The sequence below is a fragment of the Acipenser ruthenus genome, chromosome 15, assembly GCF_902713425.1.
Source record: "Acipenser ruthenus chromosome 15, fAciRut3.2 maternal haplotype, whole genome shotgun sequence".
Classification (NCBI taxonomy): Eukaryota; Metazoa; Chordata; class Actinopteri; order Acipenseriformes; family Acipenseridae; genus Acipenser; species Acipenser ruthenus.
The window spans coordinates 29,153,174-29,170,750 of NC_081203.1; the positions used below are offsets into that span (position 1 = coordinate 29,153,174).

General features: G+C 34.0%; 1 protein-coding gene across 40 annotated transcripts in view; it reads right to left on the reverse strand.

The window, feature by feature from the left end:
- LOC117421848 (neurexin-3) overlaps nucleotides 1-17,577 on the reverse strand; it is a 295,839-nt gene that overhangs the window by 162,958 nt on the left and 115,304 nt on the right. For 20 of the 40 annotated variants that reach the window (XM_058987762.1, XM_058987757.1, XM_058987758.1 and 17 more), the window contains 5 exons: nucleotides 16,598-16,979; nucleotides 15,402-15,592; nucleotides 14,767-14,940; nucleotides 9,663-9,689; nucleotides 7,795-7,914 (listed from right to left, as the gene is read on the reverse strand). In XM_058987762.1, the coding sequence (XP_058843745.1) occupies nucleotides 7,795-7,914; nucleotides 9,663-9,689; nucleotides 14,767-14,940; nucleotides 15,402-15,592; nucleotides 16,598-16,979 (894 nt within the window). The remainder of the gene's footprint in view (nucleotides 1-7,794; nucleotides 7,915-9,662; nucleotides 9,690-14,766; nucleotides 14,941-15,401; nucleotides 15,593-16,597; nucleotides 16,980-17,577) is intronic. The other 20 variants (XM_058987789.1, XM_058987774.1, XM_058987795.1 and 17 more) reach the window with 1 other exon arrangement.

The following is a 17,577-nucleotide window of genomic DNA, read 5'->3' on the forward strand; positions in this document are numbered from 1 at the left end:
GATTTATTCTGCCTTTCCAAAAATGCAGCCATTAATTCTGAAGTAAACAGTGCATTAGATACTAGATGGTTCACAATATGTCATCCCTTTTGTTAGAGCCCCTCAGCCTAGTTAATTGATGATGTTGCAGTCTGAATAGACATTTCCATCTTTAATGAACTGAAGAATATGCAACCTTGATTAAATCTCCTTGTGAGTTAAACATGTTTAATTTTGTATTAATCATTTTTTAAACAGCTCACCAAGATGCAGTGTAACCAATCACCTGAAATATTCTTCTTTTATTATGCAGATACCGATTAGGTTAGAAAGCAAGCAAGGAAGTAAATATTTACAGAAGCCATATGTATGATTATTTTGTAATAATTTAATATCTACCAGTGTTATTACTCTTTTAAACTTCAGCCATAATAATGTTTTTTACTTGTCATTAAAAGCATTCTAAAAATAGCTGTTTTTGTATCATTTTACAAAAAATGTTTTGCAATAATTAAGGCAGCATAATAGTGTAATGGTGAAATGAGTACCTTAGGAATTGCTGGATAATTTTCAGCTAATTAAACATTTTACAAAAAGAAAACTCTGGTGTGTCATTCTTTCAACAGTTATATCCAGGTATGTATTTGATTTTACCTTGAAGTTTTGCAGTTTCACATGTTATCGTGTGGGCCTCCTCCTCTAGTTTGAGGAGGCAATTAATGTCAAATTTAAAGTAACAATTTGGTCACTTCAGATATTAATAATATTTGAATAGTGATTCAATTGGTAACATATTTTATGTCACAATTCTGTCAGTGCAATCCTTCTCCTTCCGGTATAAATGTCCCAAAATAATGTGCAATAAATAATTTATTCAATGAAAGATGAGCATATCATTTTCAAACAGGGGAAGCAGGGCTTTTCAAAAGATCCAGCAGGAACAAAATATCTCATTGTAATATCAATAGATGTAGTCTCTCAAGAAAGCTGAAGCACATGCTGTTGGTATTAACATGTAGCAAATGCAATGTAGGTATAGTTTAAATCAAATGATGCTGGTACATGTAAAACCTGGTAAGTATGGGGTTTATTAAAAGTACACAGCACAGAGAAATCTGCCAAGCTGTTAAACAATGTTAAACTATTGCATACTCTGTGAGTATTTGAAATGATTACAGTCTATATTACTATCTTCTAGATGGAAATGACACATTAAACCCACAACGTCTGTGCAAATGGATTGGACAGAGTTCCATGTCTTAATGACACCTTGCTTGTTGGCATGTCCGCTACACAGATTAATAAACGTTTAAAACAAAATATCATCATACATTAATCAGACAATAAGTAATAAGATATATAGTATAATAAATATCAGAGTTGAAAATGGCCCTGGTTCATTAATAAACAGTAATGAATGACCTTTCACAAGAAATAATACAGTTTTGTTTTATTGTATTACTTTAAATGATATCTACTTAATAGTGCAAAACAATATGACTCCAGACAAACGCAATGGGCAATGCATCTGTGAGCCATTCAAAAGTCTCTGAATTGCCTTTTTGTAGATGTGAAATAGTTGGAGGTTTAATATATGTTGCATGGCATTTAACATCTTAAGACTTGACAATACGGTTGAACAGCCAGTCAAGAGAAGATCTAAAGGTGATCTTAAAGACAGGTGATTTAGCAAGGAAATGTATCAGAGTGGACACTATGAACGTTTTCTAGAATAGGACGTTAAATTACACAGCTGTCTTTGTAAAAATTGAAAAAGGACGACATCATGAAGCTCGTTTAAAAAATGAAGTACAAGCCAGGGAATTAAGAAAGCTGTATTCTGGGAACATTTTATATTTTAACATGAGAAATAGTTTTAAGACATAAGACCTAGGTTTAATTTAAAAAAAAACCCCAGCTCTACACAATTAGAAAATTACTTTTTCATAAATTACACACATGCATGAATAGACACATAATTCACCTCCAGCTAGTGTACAATACACTAATGAGAATGATTATTTCCTACAGTGAAGCAACATTGCAAAACAGAAGAACAACAAACAGAGCACTGTGTGATTCTACAATATACAGTATATGCACTTCAGAGAAGGATGCAGCACAAAATGGCTTCTGAACCTGGCCTTGCAACAGCCTTACGGTTTAATTGTAAAACAACATATCTCCCATTTCAGACTGAAGTATCACACCTTGGGGATGAAGGAAACAACAATGCTTCCGTGCTCTGCTAGGATTAAGTTGTAAGATATCATATTCTTGGAGCAGCAGCCTCAGCAGGGTTATATAGCAGTATGACAATAGCCTATGGCTTTGCTGACCTGCTATTCCAGCTGTGGATACTTTGTCAGTGCAAAATAAAAACTGACAAACTGATAAAAACAAAATCTAATACTAGCATTTAATGCCTTTGGCTTCCGAAAGTCTCCTTCACATCCTGGGAAGATCCCAAGTTAAATGAGTTTGGGGTCTCAATTAACCCCTCAGGGGTTATCAGTCCACTCCGCACAGTTCAAGATTTTAGTCAGTTTATGCATGGACTGACTGAGTTGGTTTTGCAAAACTAGGAGTGAAGTTCTCATGGTGGCTTTCCCTCATCTTTTATGAGCACTAAATTGACACATTACCAAGAGGGTTCTAGTGTGTATAAGATATACAAATCAGATTTTTTTTTTTACCCACTTAAGTGAATTTAAGAACAACATATTTTTGTAACACCACTAAAAGGCGAAAGGGTTAAGACTTTTTTTGCACAGCATTTGTACTGAGCTGGCACTATCTACACCTTCCATCTGTTGGATTAAATTGGACAGAAAAGGGCCATTTAAGCTATTAAAAAGCAGAAAATAATCCTTCTTTTAACACATCTTTTATTGTCATTTCCAATAGAAAAACAGATTGGGCTGGCTACACACATTACGGATATTGGTGAAAAAACGTTTAAATGCGATTTTTAGACACACACACACAGAAAGAGAGAGAGAGAGAGAGAGAGAGAGAGAGAGAGAGAGAGAGAGAGAGAGAGAGAGAGAGAGAGAGAGATTCATACTGCCTCTTTACAGTACACATACTATAGGTTCTAGCCAATTGTAAAATAATGCAATGGTGCCATCTAGTGTCCAACATAATAGTAACAGGAATCCAGTTTCACATCGTTTAATACTAGAGTTGTGTACTTTCACAACAGTGGGGTCTATTTTATAGTTATCACTTCAAAGTGCAATTTTCATTAAATTGTAATTGCGTATAAGGTAAAAAAAGGTAAAATGTATAAGTAAACTGTAAAAAAGAAAGAAAAAACATATACTTAAAATCAATTTTAAGTTCTGTGTTCAGTATTTGTATTTTTTTATTTATTTTGTATATATTTTGTCTATATTTTTACAATTACATTATTTATATACACAAATGCGCATATTGAAGATTTTCTCACAAAATGTTAAGTTACAACCAGTTGGATAAAAATGTAACAAAAAAAAATGTAATTGCTATATTCTCAACTTGAATACCTTCTAAATCACAAAATCCACTTAAAAGGTAACATGGCTAGAACAAGTAATATGCAAACAAAATGTGTAAACCACAACAGAGATATCAGCAGTTACAAGCTGCTAAAATCATGTCAACTCAGTATTTTTCATTCCAGAGACGGGGTTGATGTTCAAAATTTAAATACCGTTTCCATTACAAATTCATCACGTATAGCTTGCTTATAACAGAGATATTAGTGGTAACGTAAGTACTGTTGTCAGATGTTTGCTTTAGGCTTATACTGTAAAAAAAAAAAAAAAAAGAAAAAAGAATCATAAAATCTAAGATTTGATCAAATTGGTTTGTGTTATTACATTTAAATTAGATAAATGATAAGCAAAAGCTAACTTGGACTATTCTGCACAACAGAACATGTTAGTTTAAAATCTAACAGCAGTGAATGGGTTAATCTAATCTAACCTTGGTTTAATATCATGAAGGTGACAAAATACATTAATTATTAATGCACGTGTATAAATGACTTTGGAACCAGATGCCCTCTGGTTTTCTTGTATTTCCTGGTCTGGAAGGGTTTCTGTAAAAGTTAGATATACATGTAGTATTTTTTCTTTGTGCGGTTTTTAACCACAGGACAAACTAGAGGTCAAGTTGCAAAATAGAATTGTCATCAGCCCTTGATTTTATGACTGATGAGATGAAAATTATACTATACATCATCCCCAATCTTAATGGATCCAAAGGTGGAGTATACAACATGTCTTTTCAATTGCAGCAATTGCATCCGTCCGACTGCAAAGAGACAGATATTTATGGGGACTGACAAACCTGACACTTGCATTACTGTCACTGGATTATTTAATTAAGTTCAGAGTATCTCTGGAAATGAGTTTTGATTCAATGTACTGACTGCAAAAAATATGACATGCCAAGTGTTTTGTTATGGGAATAATAAAAAATAAAAGCTTTCTTTAGAAAGTCTTACATCTTCAGAAGGTCAATCCAAATAACTTTATACTGTCACAAGCTAGTGTGCGCGTGGAACAACAGAAATCTCTCAGAGGTGTCATTAGACCATTGCATGGTTTGAAGAGAGACTTTCATTGACACTGTTCACTTTAAAATAGATAAACAGAGCTGTGCAAGGGCCGGATTAACCCGATACACAAATTACACTAAGGCGTAGGGCCCCCAGTAGAATTGGGGTCCTTGCAAGGTCACTGTTTGTTTGGGACATTTTAAAAAAACTGCATGCATGCGGACGGGCCCACACACACAGGAAGAGAGGTGCACAGAAGCTTGCTTTCGGTTCATTTTGTTCTTTCATGACGGACAGCATGTATTTCTCGATTACAGCATACCTGTTCTCTGCTAATGTACAATACCAAATGCCCCATACCCTCTATCTCCTGGGAGATATCCGTCCCTATCCTACTACCTCAGCAGCAACAGTCTGCACTCTGCAGGATAAAATGTAGCAATCAGGCTCAATATAACTATTCATTCATTTAAGTTTTAGGGCCAATTTAAAAACCATCCTGTCTCAAATGTGCACAGTATGTCTCTTTACAGTTTAGAAACTTTCCTTTTTCATTTGGGGTTGGAGTTTTTGAAAACAAAGGCAGGTAAAGGTAAATATGTACAATGCGGGAAGCTAAAGGAAATTCAAATGTGGATGTGTGCAGCCGGCAAGAACGGTTTAGTCCAAAATGTTTGTTTCTCGCGCTACAAAAAAAAACACAAAAGAAGTGAAGGACAGAAAAGTTATTCCCCTTTTTTTTGTTAAAATACATTGTTTTGTTCAATTGAATGCAATGCTACTACCGGTCCGTATAAGAAATCTACGAACAGCTTTGGGAAAAAAAACCCCCAAAAAACATAGCCTATATATATATATATATATTTCTTCTGTTATTGTATATATTAGCTGCTGGACTTTTTGGTAAACTAACAAAACCACTGACCCATTAACCCCAGTGGATGTTATATTATGCACTTGCTAATGCTTTTGTATTTTACTGCCTGGGACTGAAGCTTTTTTTTATGTCTGTGATCCATATTGCATCATTTTGTGTTCTATGTTCCTACGGATGTTTGAATGTAAAATTCAAATTATCATTAACAACCATGAGATTTAATTTGTATCACTCGCATGTGATTTCTGTCGTATAGTACAAGAGAATAAATGCATACACAGTTTATCAAGCCTCATACCTTGAGTACCCTGGTTGTTGTGGAAGAGTGAGTATGTAGGTGCCCCCCCAAAATATGGCTTGGTATAGGTCCCCAATATGATTCGTATCAAATGAGCTTTATATTGGGCTTGTTTATATCCAAATATCTCGTAGGGAGCTCTAAGCAACCCACAAACACATGAGTGAGTCTCAACAGGGCTGACGGACCACCCTGTAGTGTATGAACTATCCTTAAGAGTGCAGAAAATATAAACTGTGTTCACAGCGCTGTATTGGGGCATGAGGACAGATGGACACACTGATGACGTTTAATTGAACAATCGGGAAAAAATATATTTTTCCCTCCATAATGAATTATAAAGTGCAACGCCAATCACATTGAATATAAAAGCTTTTTTTTTTTAATGCAATTCTCAAGTCTGCAAAACATAAAGTTTATTATACTCAATATAAAACAGTGCAGTTCGATCTTAATCCACTTCTGAATTTATTTTCTACTATAAATTATAAATCCCCTTTGAATAATCTTTGAGCTTTTGCTTATTAATAGTCTATTTAGATTTGTTTAAACAATGCATCTGAACATCTCGGCCCATTTCATGCCACATTATGCAGCCTTGTACAATTTGCAAAGATTCTTACCCTCCATCTCACAAATAGATGGACTGTTGGCAGCTGGTAGCAGGTGCACATTATACCACTTTGCACCCCTGCAATGATCCTCTGATTAGTTCAAGGGCTCAAGCTGAGTACATGATCAAATCCAACAAGCAAATCTGATTTTCAAAGAGTTGCCACATATAGTTAAACAGCCTATAAATCAATTTCAATCCAATAAATGTATGAATTAAGTGCAAAATAAATGTTAACTATTATGAGTTACCTGTATGTGTAATTATAGGAATATGTTTTTTTCCCCCTATGCCTGTACTCAGTAGGTTTAAAACTAAAACATGAATATGTTTAATAAAACACTAAATATTCACTATTTTTTTAATGATATAGTTATCACTGAACAATCACTGCAATACAAGTATGTACTGACATACATCTTCTGTTAAAGAGCAATCATTTCCACTGTACTTTTATCACTATAACAACAACAACACAAATAATATTACTGAATATGAGACAGGTTTTTACTTGGAGACTACACCTGATGAATTAGAAAAAAAGAATCAAACATTCTCAGCATGATGCATTGCTTACTGCAAGAGGCATTGCTGTAGCCAACTGCCAAATCAAAGCAATTGTGGAGCTGCATTCAATTCCAGCTGCGAACGAGTGGGTGGCCAATCAATTAAGCCAATTTCAGCAGGCTAATGTACAAGTAAAACTGAAATAATTATCTGTCCTCTTTAAAAGGGAACCTGAGCAACATCGTGTACATAGCCTGTATAGTAAAAGACTTTCAGCATTAGATGGTAGTGCTGTTTACATTAATACCACTCCTCAAGAGCTGGAACGACAATGTGCACTCTTGCAATGATATGCACTAGAAGCCCTTAATGCAGTTTATTGAAATCCAACAATTTCTGCAACAGCTAATTTAACATTCTATAACCATTCCATTGTCAAAACTAAAGACATTTCTTTTTTAAAACCAAGCTTAATTGTATTCAACCTTTTTACTGAAAAAAAAAATAACCTACAGGTTTTCCAAGTTTGAACCAAATACAAAAGAAAGAATAAACAGTGTTTAAAGAAATGTCAGTAAACACTGTTGAATTTCATATAGAAATTCAACTTACCTTTTGATGATCGAAGGCTTGAACTCCATCTGCAGTTCAAAATATTCACACATTTACTGCACAATATCTAAATTATTTTTTCAAATAAAAATGTTGAATTACACTCTTCCCATACATTACATACAGTAACACTAAATGATTTTAATTCTACAAAAAAAAAAAACTACTGTATTTATAATGTATATCTCATGGAATTCTATATTTTGCCCACACCCTACACCTGTGTATGTATATCTCACTAAGGTGATCATTTTGTTTTCACTTAAATGCGGACGTTTTACTTTACTCCAGAATACTGAAGCAGTTTGCACAAAATTGTGTTCTGTGAAATCATGAAAATATTCATTTGTAAGTTTACTCACGGTCATTGCACTGGTTGCCAGCATATGATGTCATGGAGCAGTCACATGTGAAGTTCTCCCATTGCTGTATGCAGATGCCCATGTTCGCACAGGAGTCCTCTTGGCAGGTGGTACTGGGACCTAAGAGGGCAAGCAAAGGAATCTAATAGCAAGCAAGCAACAGAATGTCATTTGTACCATGCAGAAAGACACGGCAGCTCTCATGCATTTAAGTGTTATATTAAGCATTCCCTCCCAGTAGCTGTAGCACTGCATTTGTGAATTATATATATATATATATATATATATATATATATATATATATATATATATATATATATATATATGAAAATACGTTGTCACACTTTATATACTCCTACAAATGCAATACTGAATGTACACATTAGTAGGTATATATTAAAATCATGAACCTATGATACAAGTGATATAGTTCTGCTTACAGTTTTGTATCACTCTTCCTTTATTTTGTATAAATCTTCACATTTTAAATAGACCAAAAAGTAAGTTACTAGTAGTTTAAAAAGAAAAAGCCTAAATCTCTGAACGGTACTGTAACTCTGAATTACAGGTCTTTGGGGGGTATGTGGTACATTTAGAAATGTCCTTCATTTTAAACATGTCTGAGAGGGAATGCAGGTCACTGTAGATCAGTGTGAAACAAGGTCAGTGAATAACACCTCCTACTTCAGATAATCATGTGAAAAAAACAAGACAACTGCAAGTAAACCAAGTTTAGGTGCAATACTCTTAAAGAAACTGGTTTGAGAAAACATTCGGGGGGGTTGGAAGGGGGGGGGGGCACTAGATAGGAGACTAGAAGTGCATTTATTGTGTAATGCATGGTGCAATATGAAATATATTTTTTTAACAAGCTGTTTTTATTAACATGATTCACTTCCTGATCTGACATATTTTAATTTAATCGTCCATTTCAGAAGATACAAAAATGACAATGAAAGCACGGGGGAGTAAGATTTTGCAACCACACCCAAGACCATATCCTTGTGTTCAATGTTCTTGTTTAAGCTTGTATCTATTTTTTTGTAATGGGAAAAAAATAGATAAAAGCCATCTTATTCTCACACAAAGCACTTTTAGATTGTGTGGTAATATAACAGGACTTACTTTCAAATAAAAATATGTTTTGTTCCTGCTGAAATTAAGTGTACATTGTAAAATAATAATAATAAAAATATATATATTATGAAAAAAAGGTTTTTGGAGAAACAATATTTTTCATTGCCTTTTCACTAAAGGGGAGGGGCTGCATTGCACACCATTTGTGTTAAATATATGGATTTAAAACATTCAAAAGGTAAACAAGGATAATAAATAATGTGTAGAGGCGTTCCTCTTTAATAATTGAAAATGGCTTTTTTTTCTATTATAGCAAACTGAGTCTTGTGTGATAATGAGTCTAGAGACACCAACCAGAAAATCACCCCACCACAACAAAAAGGGACGATACAGACACAATCATTTGACTCTTCAGCACTAAAAGATATTTAGAAATGAACTGATAATGAACACCTACCTGATAGCCTAGCTAAGAGAGTCTTTAACATACAGTATCGGTAATATTTGGCATATAACCAAATATAGTTTTACAAAACAGATTGGAAGACCACCAGTATACAAACGATAACACTCAAAGTATCACAAACAAAGGAAAGGAAAAGACTAAACAAAGACCAAACACTATTCATTTACACCTATCGCTGCGTTTCTAATACTGCTTTGCAATGGGGTTGTAATATTGAGCTCATTGCAGGAAGTGAACCGTATTTGGAAAACAGCCTTACAATATGACACAAAACATTACACAGAGCATCTTTCAGCCAAGTTCAGAATGGAATTGAACCTTCTACCTTGTAGGTCAGCTTTGGTGAACTCAACTTTGTTAGCAAAAGAACAGGAAAGCGAAAACAATAACAGAGGTTAGTAGGTGGTTAATGATGCTTGTTAATAAAGCTTCTGCTTTACTAACATACATGCTAGGTTCATATTATTAGCAAGCCTATTAATAATGTATGGCATGTAGTATTCTATTCCAGAGCAATATGTAAAAATACAATGACATTCAACATAATCAGCTAAAACAAAAACAATTAACCCAACAGCTATATGACACACATTAATGGAGAGCTTCTTTAACAATGCATTACCCCTCCCAGCATTAACAATTCAGATACCTGTAATGTTTCCACTTAATTGCAATCGCATTTCCAAAACATAGTACTACATTATTCAAATCAAATTCTGTAATCAGAAAATCGTGAAAAATATTATACATCAACTGTGGTTTGAAATCTAATATTCATGTCATATCATGAATGTTAGTTTAAAAAAAAGAAGTTGAATGTTAATAATGGCAGATCATTTGAATAGTATTTCACACAGCATCATAGGAGCCATGTTCTAAAACAAATACATTATTTTTCACATACATAATATACACTTCAGAAGTTGCATAAAATGCATAACAGTATTTAAAGCATGTCACTGAAGTAGTCATTGTTAAATATCCCAACTAATGAGTCATTTGAAATGCAAATTAAAAAGAGGCCTTCCAAAGACAGAGAAAATGTTAATGGCTGCAATGGAGATGACAAGAATATATATATATATATATATATATATATATATATATATATATATATATATATATATATATATATATATATTTCTAACAAACCATGCACATTGGACTATTAGCATAAATAATGCACATGCCTTTGTTAACCTCAAAGGAAAATAATTAAAAGAAGGTAAAAATGATGGGAACAACTAAATGGTCCCTTAAGTTATTATAAGCAGGGTTTTGTGTACATAGTGTATTAAAAATATATATTTTTTTCAGATTGGGTTTAAAAATTGCAAAAAGAAGAATTTGCTGTAAGAAGTATTGCTGTTATCATCTGACAGATGTACTGTATGTATTCCTCCACTTATTTTTGTCAAATAAAGTTCATCATGAAACGACAACCCTTTTGAAATCAATGGTTATACCACCATCTGGTGGTCGATTAGCCTTCTTACACATCATAAGTAAATTGATTATTCTTCTTGGATTTGCTCCCTATCAAACATCAGTTGCTACCATTTACCATTTATTTTTTTCAAAATGACTGAATCCTTAAACTATTAAATCAAATACCTCTAACTTAATGGTTTAAAAAGGCACACCCAGCGTTTAGCAATCGCCAGTTACTTGGATTTTTCCATTACAATTTAAAGCTACCAAATCCCATTCTGTATTCAAGCATGTCTTGATATACATTACATTTGATTGAACCGCCCATCTATCAATTTATAGTATGAACCTGCCAGATCACCTCTGAGATACAGTGACAGAGCTGAGGGGTTCAGAGAGCCATACACAGCCAGACCCTCAAAGGCATTTCATTCTTTCATGAATTCGTAAGAACAGACATATTCATACTGAATGCATTGACACACACACGCGCACACACACACACACACGCACACACACGCACACACCACACACACACACACGCGCACACACACACACCCCTCCAACAACTGTATAAGTAGGCTCTAAATCTTACATTTCTATCATTTATTAAAATAGTGTTTGCATACAATAGTATTTTTATTTTTAATTTTTTTTGGGGGGGCGGGTGTCAAGACAGGGACACCTAGGCAAGGTTTTTGTCTAACTGTGATTGTATTTTATGTAAAAACAAACAAACAAACAAACAAAAAAACAAAAACATGAATAGCAAAAATGGACACCATTAATAAAATTCAATTCTAAAGCAAGTGCAATAGCACAGGCCCATATTAACAATACCCTATTACGAATAATACTTTAACTGCTCCATCCTCTCTGAAAATGTGTCTTTGCTCTTGTTTCGAAATAGCTGTTCATAATTAAATGGTGTTTTTGTGTATATTATATCACCGATATTGCTGCTAATCTAAATGTCGAATGGTTTAACAGTATTTTGTAGGCACCCTGAAACCCATAAATCTTCCCAGATTTAATTTGCAGATACAACACTACTGCATGCACCCCTTCAGCTGAATAACGCTCAATGCATCAAGTGGAAAACAGTCCCTGTACATTTCTACCACTTCTGCTTTCACTTTTGTTTTATGAAAGCTATTGAGTTTCTTTTTTTTATTTCTAAATGCCTGGTTACAATACGTAAATCACACTATAGGCAAGTAATAGTACATATTTATCTCTTTTTTAAATGTTGTTTATTTCATTTCTGCATTTGGTAAAATCAAAACACCAAACAAATGATATTAACAAGGATCTGTTTAATGTATTCTAGAAATGTTAAGGTCCACTGATTTGGTAACAGCACAGATTAAAGCTATTTTACCTCTTGAATACAAGGTAAGTTTTAGCTGCTATTTCAAAGTATAATTACAAAAGCAAAATACTGTACGAGCACAATGTGGAACAATATTCAGCTCCAGTTACAGTTACTTGTTGGGAGAAGCACAACTGGGCACAGACCTTTGTTTTTTTTAGATTTAAATATGCAATGTTGTTCTGCATGCAAAATTATTATGAATTATGTGGATACAAATAATAATAATAATAATAATAATAATAATAATAATAATAATAATAATAATAATAATAATAATAATAATAATACACTGATTCACATGAATAACAATGGTTTTAAACAAAAAAGATATTGTTAAAGAAATCTATTAATTCTGTACGCTCTTAATAAAAATAAACATGAAATCTTAAACAAATTACATGCACAAGATTAAAGCTAAGAATGAATATAAAGAATGTTGAATATTCATGTTACAGGAGTCGCTATAAGGATGGAAAGCATCACATCTATATCAGAGGCATGGAAAAATGCCTTCTGACTACAAGAACAACAATCAAGTTTGATATTTTAGGGATTTTGGAATCTGTGTAAAGTAAATTGAAATGGCTTATGAAACAAAATCAATCTGAGAGACAGATAGAGCATGTTTACTCTAGCTGCCACTGAAGTCTTTACTGTAATGTAAAAATATGGAAAGTCTTCTTTGCAAAATCAATATGCATGTAAAATGCAGATACAATAGTACAACAAACAACATCATATTTGGCATGTCAGCTAAAGCAACCATATATTATTGCAATGGTAATATCACTCAACAATTTACAAAGATACAAGTAAATATTCATATTTTTTTTTTATTAGATTGTATTTCCAAAAAGATATAACGGTCAGCCTCCTTAAAACATGCCTGTAAGAATGTATACAATAGAAATGAAAAGGAGCTGTCTTTTTTCCTCATTTAGTCTGTAATGATGATACTGAAGATGTGGGTGATATTGTCTTCAGTATACACAACTACAGTTGTCCTTTCCTGTCCAACTTAACATCTGTGCATTATCAACAAGTAGCTGGTGGAGGAGCACCAATGCAGTGAAATAACATCACCACCCATTCACACTCAGTGTGCACAAGTAGAACTGACCAGTGATCCACTGGTATCTTGATATGGCTCAGGAAATAACACATAATCATTACCTATTTCCACACATCAAGGCTCAACCACAGCAAACCTAAAAACCTTTAGAGTGTGGTCCACGCTCACACAACATTGCCCAATTAATGTACGTGCCCATCCACACACAAGTTGAGTCTTGCAAGTTTTATAAATTCACACAGATTTTTCTGAGCTGAAATTGATGCTATCTTCACACTACTGCAAATAGAAAAGTGGTGGTTTTGATAATGTTCATCAGCAATTAATATTGTGTATGTGTACGTATCAAATCAACACCATAGTGGCCGTTATCAAAAACATATATGAATCAGTGTTGGCAATAGTACATATTCTTCATTTAACAAATAACATTTCTATGAACATGTACCCAATAACAGAAATCAGCAATACTGTGGCAAGATTGCCAGACAATATCGCTACTGTATAATTTGTTTTGACTGTTAATTTTGCATGCGAACAAATCTTTGGAAAATCCACAGATCAGACTATGAAATGTGAGCTGAGCACAAACATTGTGAAATTAGATGTTTATGACAACCACATAATTGCACTTATTGCAGAACAATTATTTTCCTTAACACTGAATGCCTTGTACTTATTTGTATGCAAATGGATTTGTCTCCTTTGGTTTCCTTTGGTTTAACTTCCATACAAACAGATTCCAATTGATTTAATAGGTTATGCATTACTAGGATCTTACAATCTTGAGGTTGAAATATTTTGTAAGACCACATGACTTTTTGGCATGTGATTTATAAACAGTTATACAATTTGTTTTTGCATGCTTCAAATGATAAAGAATGTGGTTACATAACTGACACAAGGACACAGAGATTTCTAAAACAAAGACCAACTGCCATCATTAAAAACAACACTTGAGTATTTTTGCTCACTCAATGGTGTTTTCTCAATGCGAAGAACTATTCATTTGGCACACTTAAGTGAGCACCCGCACTCAATTGTTGCTTCTTAATATGGCCATATGTGTGCTTATATCTTTTTTTAAAAACATAATACTGAGCATAGCATGTTAGTTGTTGTTGTCAGTAGGTATTCTGATCAATGCTGTGTCTGTATGCAAATTCATTATTTGTATATTAAATGTTTGGGAATTAGACCCTGAGTGTATTTTCAGTATCAATGCTGACCTGTATGGCCTTTTGTAATATAAAAGCTTGCTGGTTGTTCCAATGAATAAGGAAATATTATTTTATGACAACTGTTAACAAAAAAAAATGTATGAATGGTGGAATTGCCATCCACCACAAGAGGAGCTGACATCCCTACTTGAGTGACTTGGCTATACAATTAAGAACAACATACCAAACTGTTACCACACAATTTCAGTAAGAGATGTCACAATTAGGGTTAGTAAAATTGATGGGGAGATGTAAAAGTGAGAGATGGAGCTACTGCTCGAGTTCATGAGGAAGAATGGACTGCCTGAGCTAGTGTTGATAAAGCGCGTACCTTCACATCCACGCTCAATCTGCCCGCTGCGGTACAAAGCATCATTGATCAGGTCTGGGAGACGGCCATTCAGATCCACGGATGCCAAACACCCCTGAAACCCATCTCGGGAGGCCACGAGTTTAGGAAGGTTGCTGTACATGCCCTGTGCTAGCCCAGCAATGTAGAGATCACCTGAAATACAAAAATAAAGAATATCAATGAGACAAAAATGGATTAACACAATTTAACAAATGTAGAAACAGTACATTCTATAATGTGTTTTTTAACAGCTGTTTTTTGTGGTAAGAAAATCAATACAATTATCAAAACCAGTGAATAAGTTTTACATTTACATGTCTAATATAATTGCTTTGGTGTAAGTGTATCAATAAATGTGTAAATGTTATCTGAATGTATTGCTTTGTTATCTACCACTGGGTATTATTATTATTATTATTATTATTATTATTATTATTATTATTATTATTATCATTATTTAATCAAATAATGTAGTTGTGGAAAACTATCATCCCTGATGATGCTATTCCAGTAATACAGAATAAACATGTATAGGCCCATATTAATTGTGTGCATGGCAAATAGCTTAATGTGAACTCAAATTAAATTGGTAAATACACTTTTAGTCAAAGTACCTTTTAAGTCCAGGTTTTTGGCACCATTGATAACCTGTGTGACAGCCTTGGCATCCACCTTGAGTGTGTGAGTGTTGCTGTTGTCCCTGGTGATCACAACATTGTGCCACTGATTGTCATGCAGTGCTTTGTCACTGTTTCCTTTGATCACATTAGGACCATTCCCCAGATCGAAAACATAGTGAATATACCTGAAATACATAATAGCACATTACGGTTTTAAAAGGGATAACATACATGCAAATTATTCTTAACTTGGAACTGATCTCAGTTATGGGTGATGACATAAACCTTTTATAGCCTGTTATTAAATAAAGTAACAGTCCAGAACTATTTCATAAATACCCAACTGTGTTTAATCAATGAAAAAATAGCATAGGGCTTTGTGAATAGAGCCCTATATTACAATTATGACATTCAGTAGCAATCAACATAGCACCAGTACATTGAGAATGACACATTAATTAAAACATGTGTATGTTTAATACAATCTTTAATTTGAAATTTTTATTAATTTTACAAAACAAATGTAAGTAGGTAGATTACAATTACATGGTAATGGTATTTGGAAACAACATTGTGTGACTTGATGAAATTACGTGGCGTCACGATAGTACTGCTAATATCTGTGTAATTACACACTTATACCACCAGGTGTTATCATGTAAGATCACAAACAATTGGTAGTTACCTAGTAATTACCATGTTATTGTTATAGATCCAGAAATCTAAAGCAGTGATGCGCAAACTTTTTATATGATGCCCCCCTTTCTTTTTTTTACTTTTTTTGGTTAAATCTAGGAAAAATATACGCGATTTACATTGATTAAATCCAGGAAAAAACACCTGTTAAAACATTAGTGAGTTTTTTTTACTCTTGTTGCCTCATACATGGAAGCTGCCATTTGGGCTCTGTTCACTGGAGTTTCACTGACACTCGCCACTTCAAACATAATTTCTCCAGTTCTACAAGTCCTAGAGTGATCGTCAATCAGCTGTCATCAATTAGCTGTCGTTTATGTATTTATTTAAAACATTCTATCCTTTTAAAAAAAACATTTTACAGAACTGCCCCTTTAGTCATAGTCGCGCCCCCCTTACTGACTCTCCGCGCCCCCCACTGCACACCACTGATCTAAAGTTCTGTAAAGATGAGAGGAAATGCTTTCATATGTTCATATAAAATGTCTCCTTACCCTTTTACCAGCTCTACAGCGATGAAATCATTGCCATCTCCACTGTTAAAGAGAATGAATCCATCTGGAGTGGTTGTTTTGAACTGGAAGAAGAGGTGCATGGAAGTGTAGGCCTGAAGAGTAGCCAAGCTAAGGTAACTGCTCTTGGACTTAAATGTGACTGGATCAGCTATGATTGACCTCATTCCAAACCTGGCATTTAGTTCACAGAAATCAATGTCACCATTTTTGCAAAGGTCAATATATAACATTCCGTTGAACATCAGGCTCTGAAGGTGCCCAATAAAACTGGAAGGGATGACTGAAATGTAGCGCCTCTCCGTCATAATCCCTGTCTCTATATTGTGCAATTCCAGGCGAGTGTGATCTCCCACCATTTGACCTATACAAAAAAAAATAACAAAATACAAAATTAAACTCTAATGTCAGTAATCATTACTACAAGTACACCTTAGATATAAACTATAAACCGTTAAGATGGGCTGTGTTTGTTTAGATGGTAAAGTATTTCCATCAGTCCTGCATTTTTGTATTTCAAGTGCTTTCCACTTGTTTAAGAGCCACTGTCAAGTGAGAGGAAATACATCTGCCTTCAACGACAACATCTGACAGGGTATATTTTAAAGGCTATGCACGTTAGTATTTTATACAGTTATCAAGTTGAATATGAGTATGTGCATGTTTGGGAGATTAAACCATTACCTGGCTTTGATACCATTAACAGTCTCAACAGCTTTTTTTGTTTTTTAGGGGGGGATCAGGTGGCAACTAGTGAACAGCCAGCCTGAGGCTCCCTCATTAGTATGTGTGATGTGTGTATTTTTATAACTTGCATGCTAGGTGTTAAAAAAGGTGCTCATTATTAATTAGATGTCATACATAAAATCTGTTAACAGCTGTTGTAACATGTCTCCCAATCTGTAACTGTACACTTTGTGTTGCAAAGCAGAGGCAATGTGAGCGTCCCAACACAGGGGATA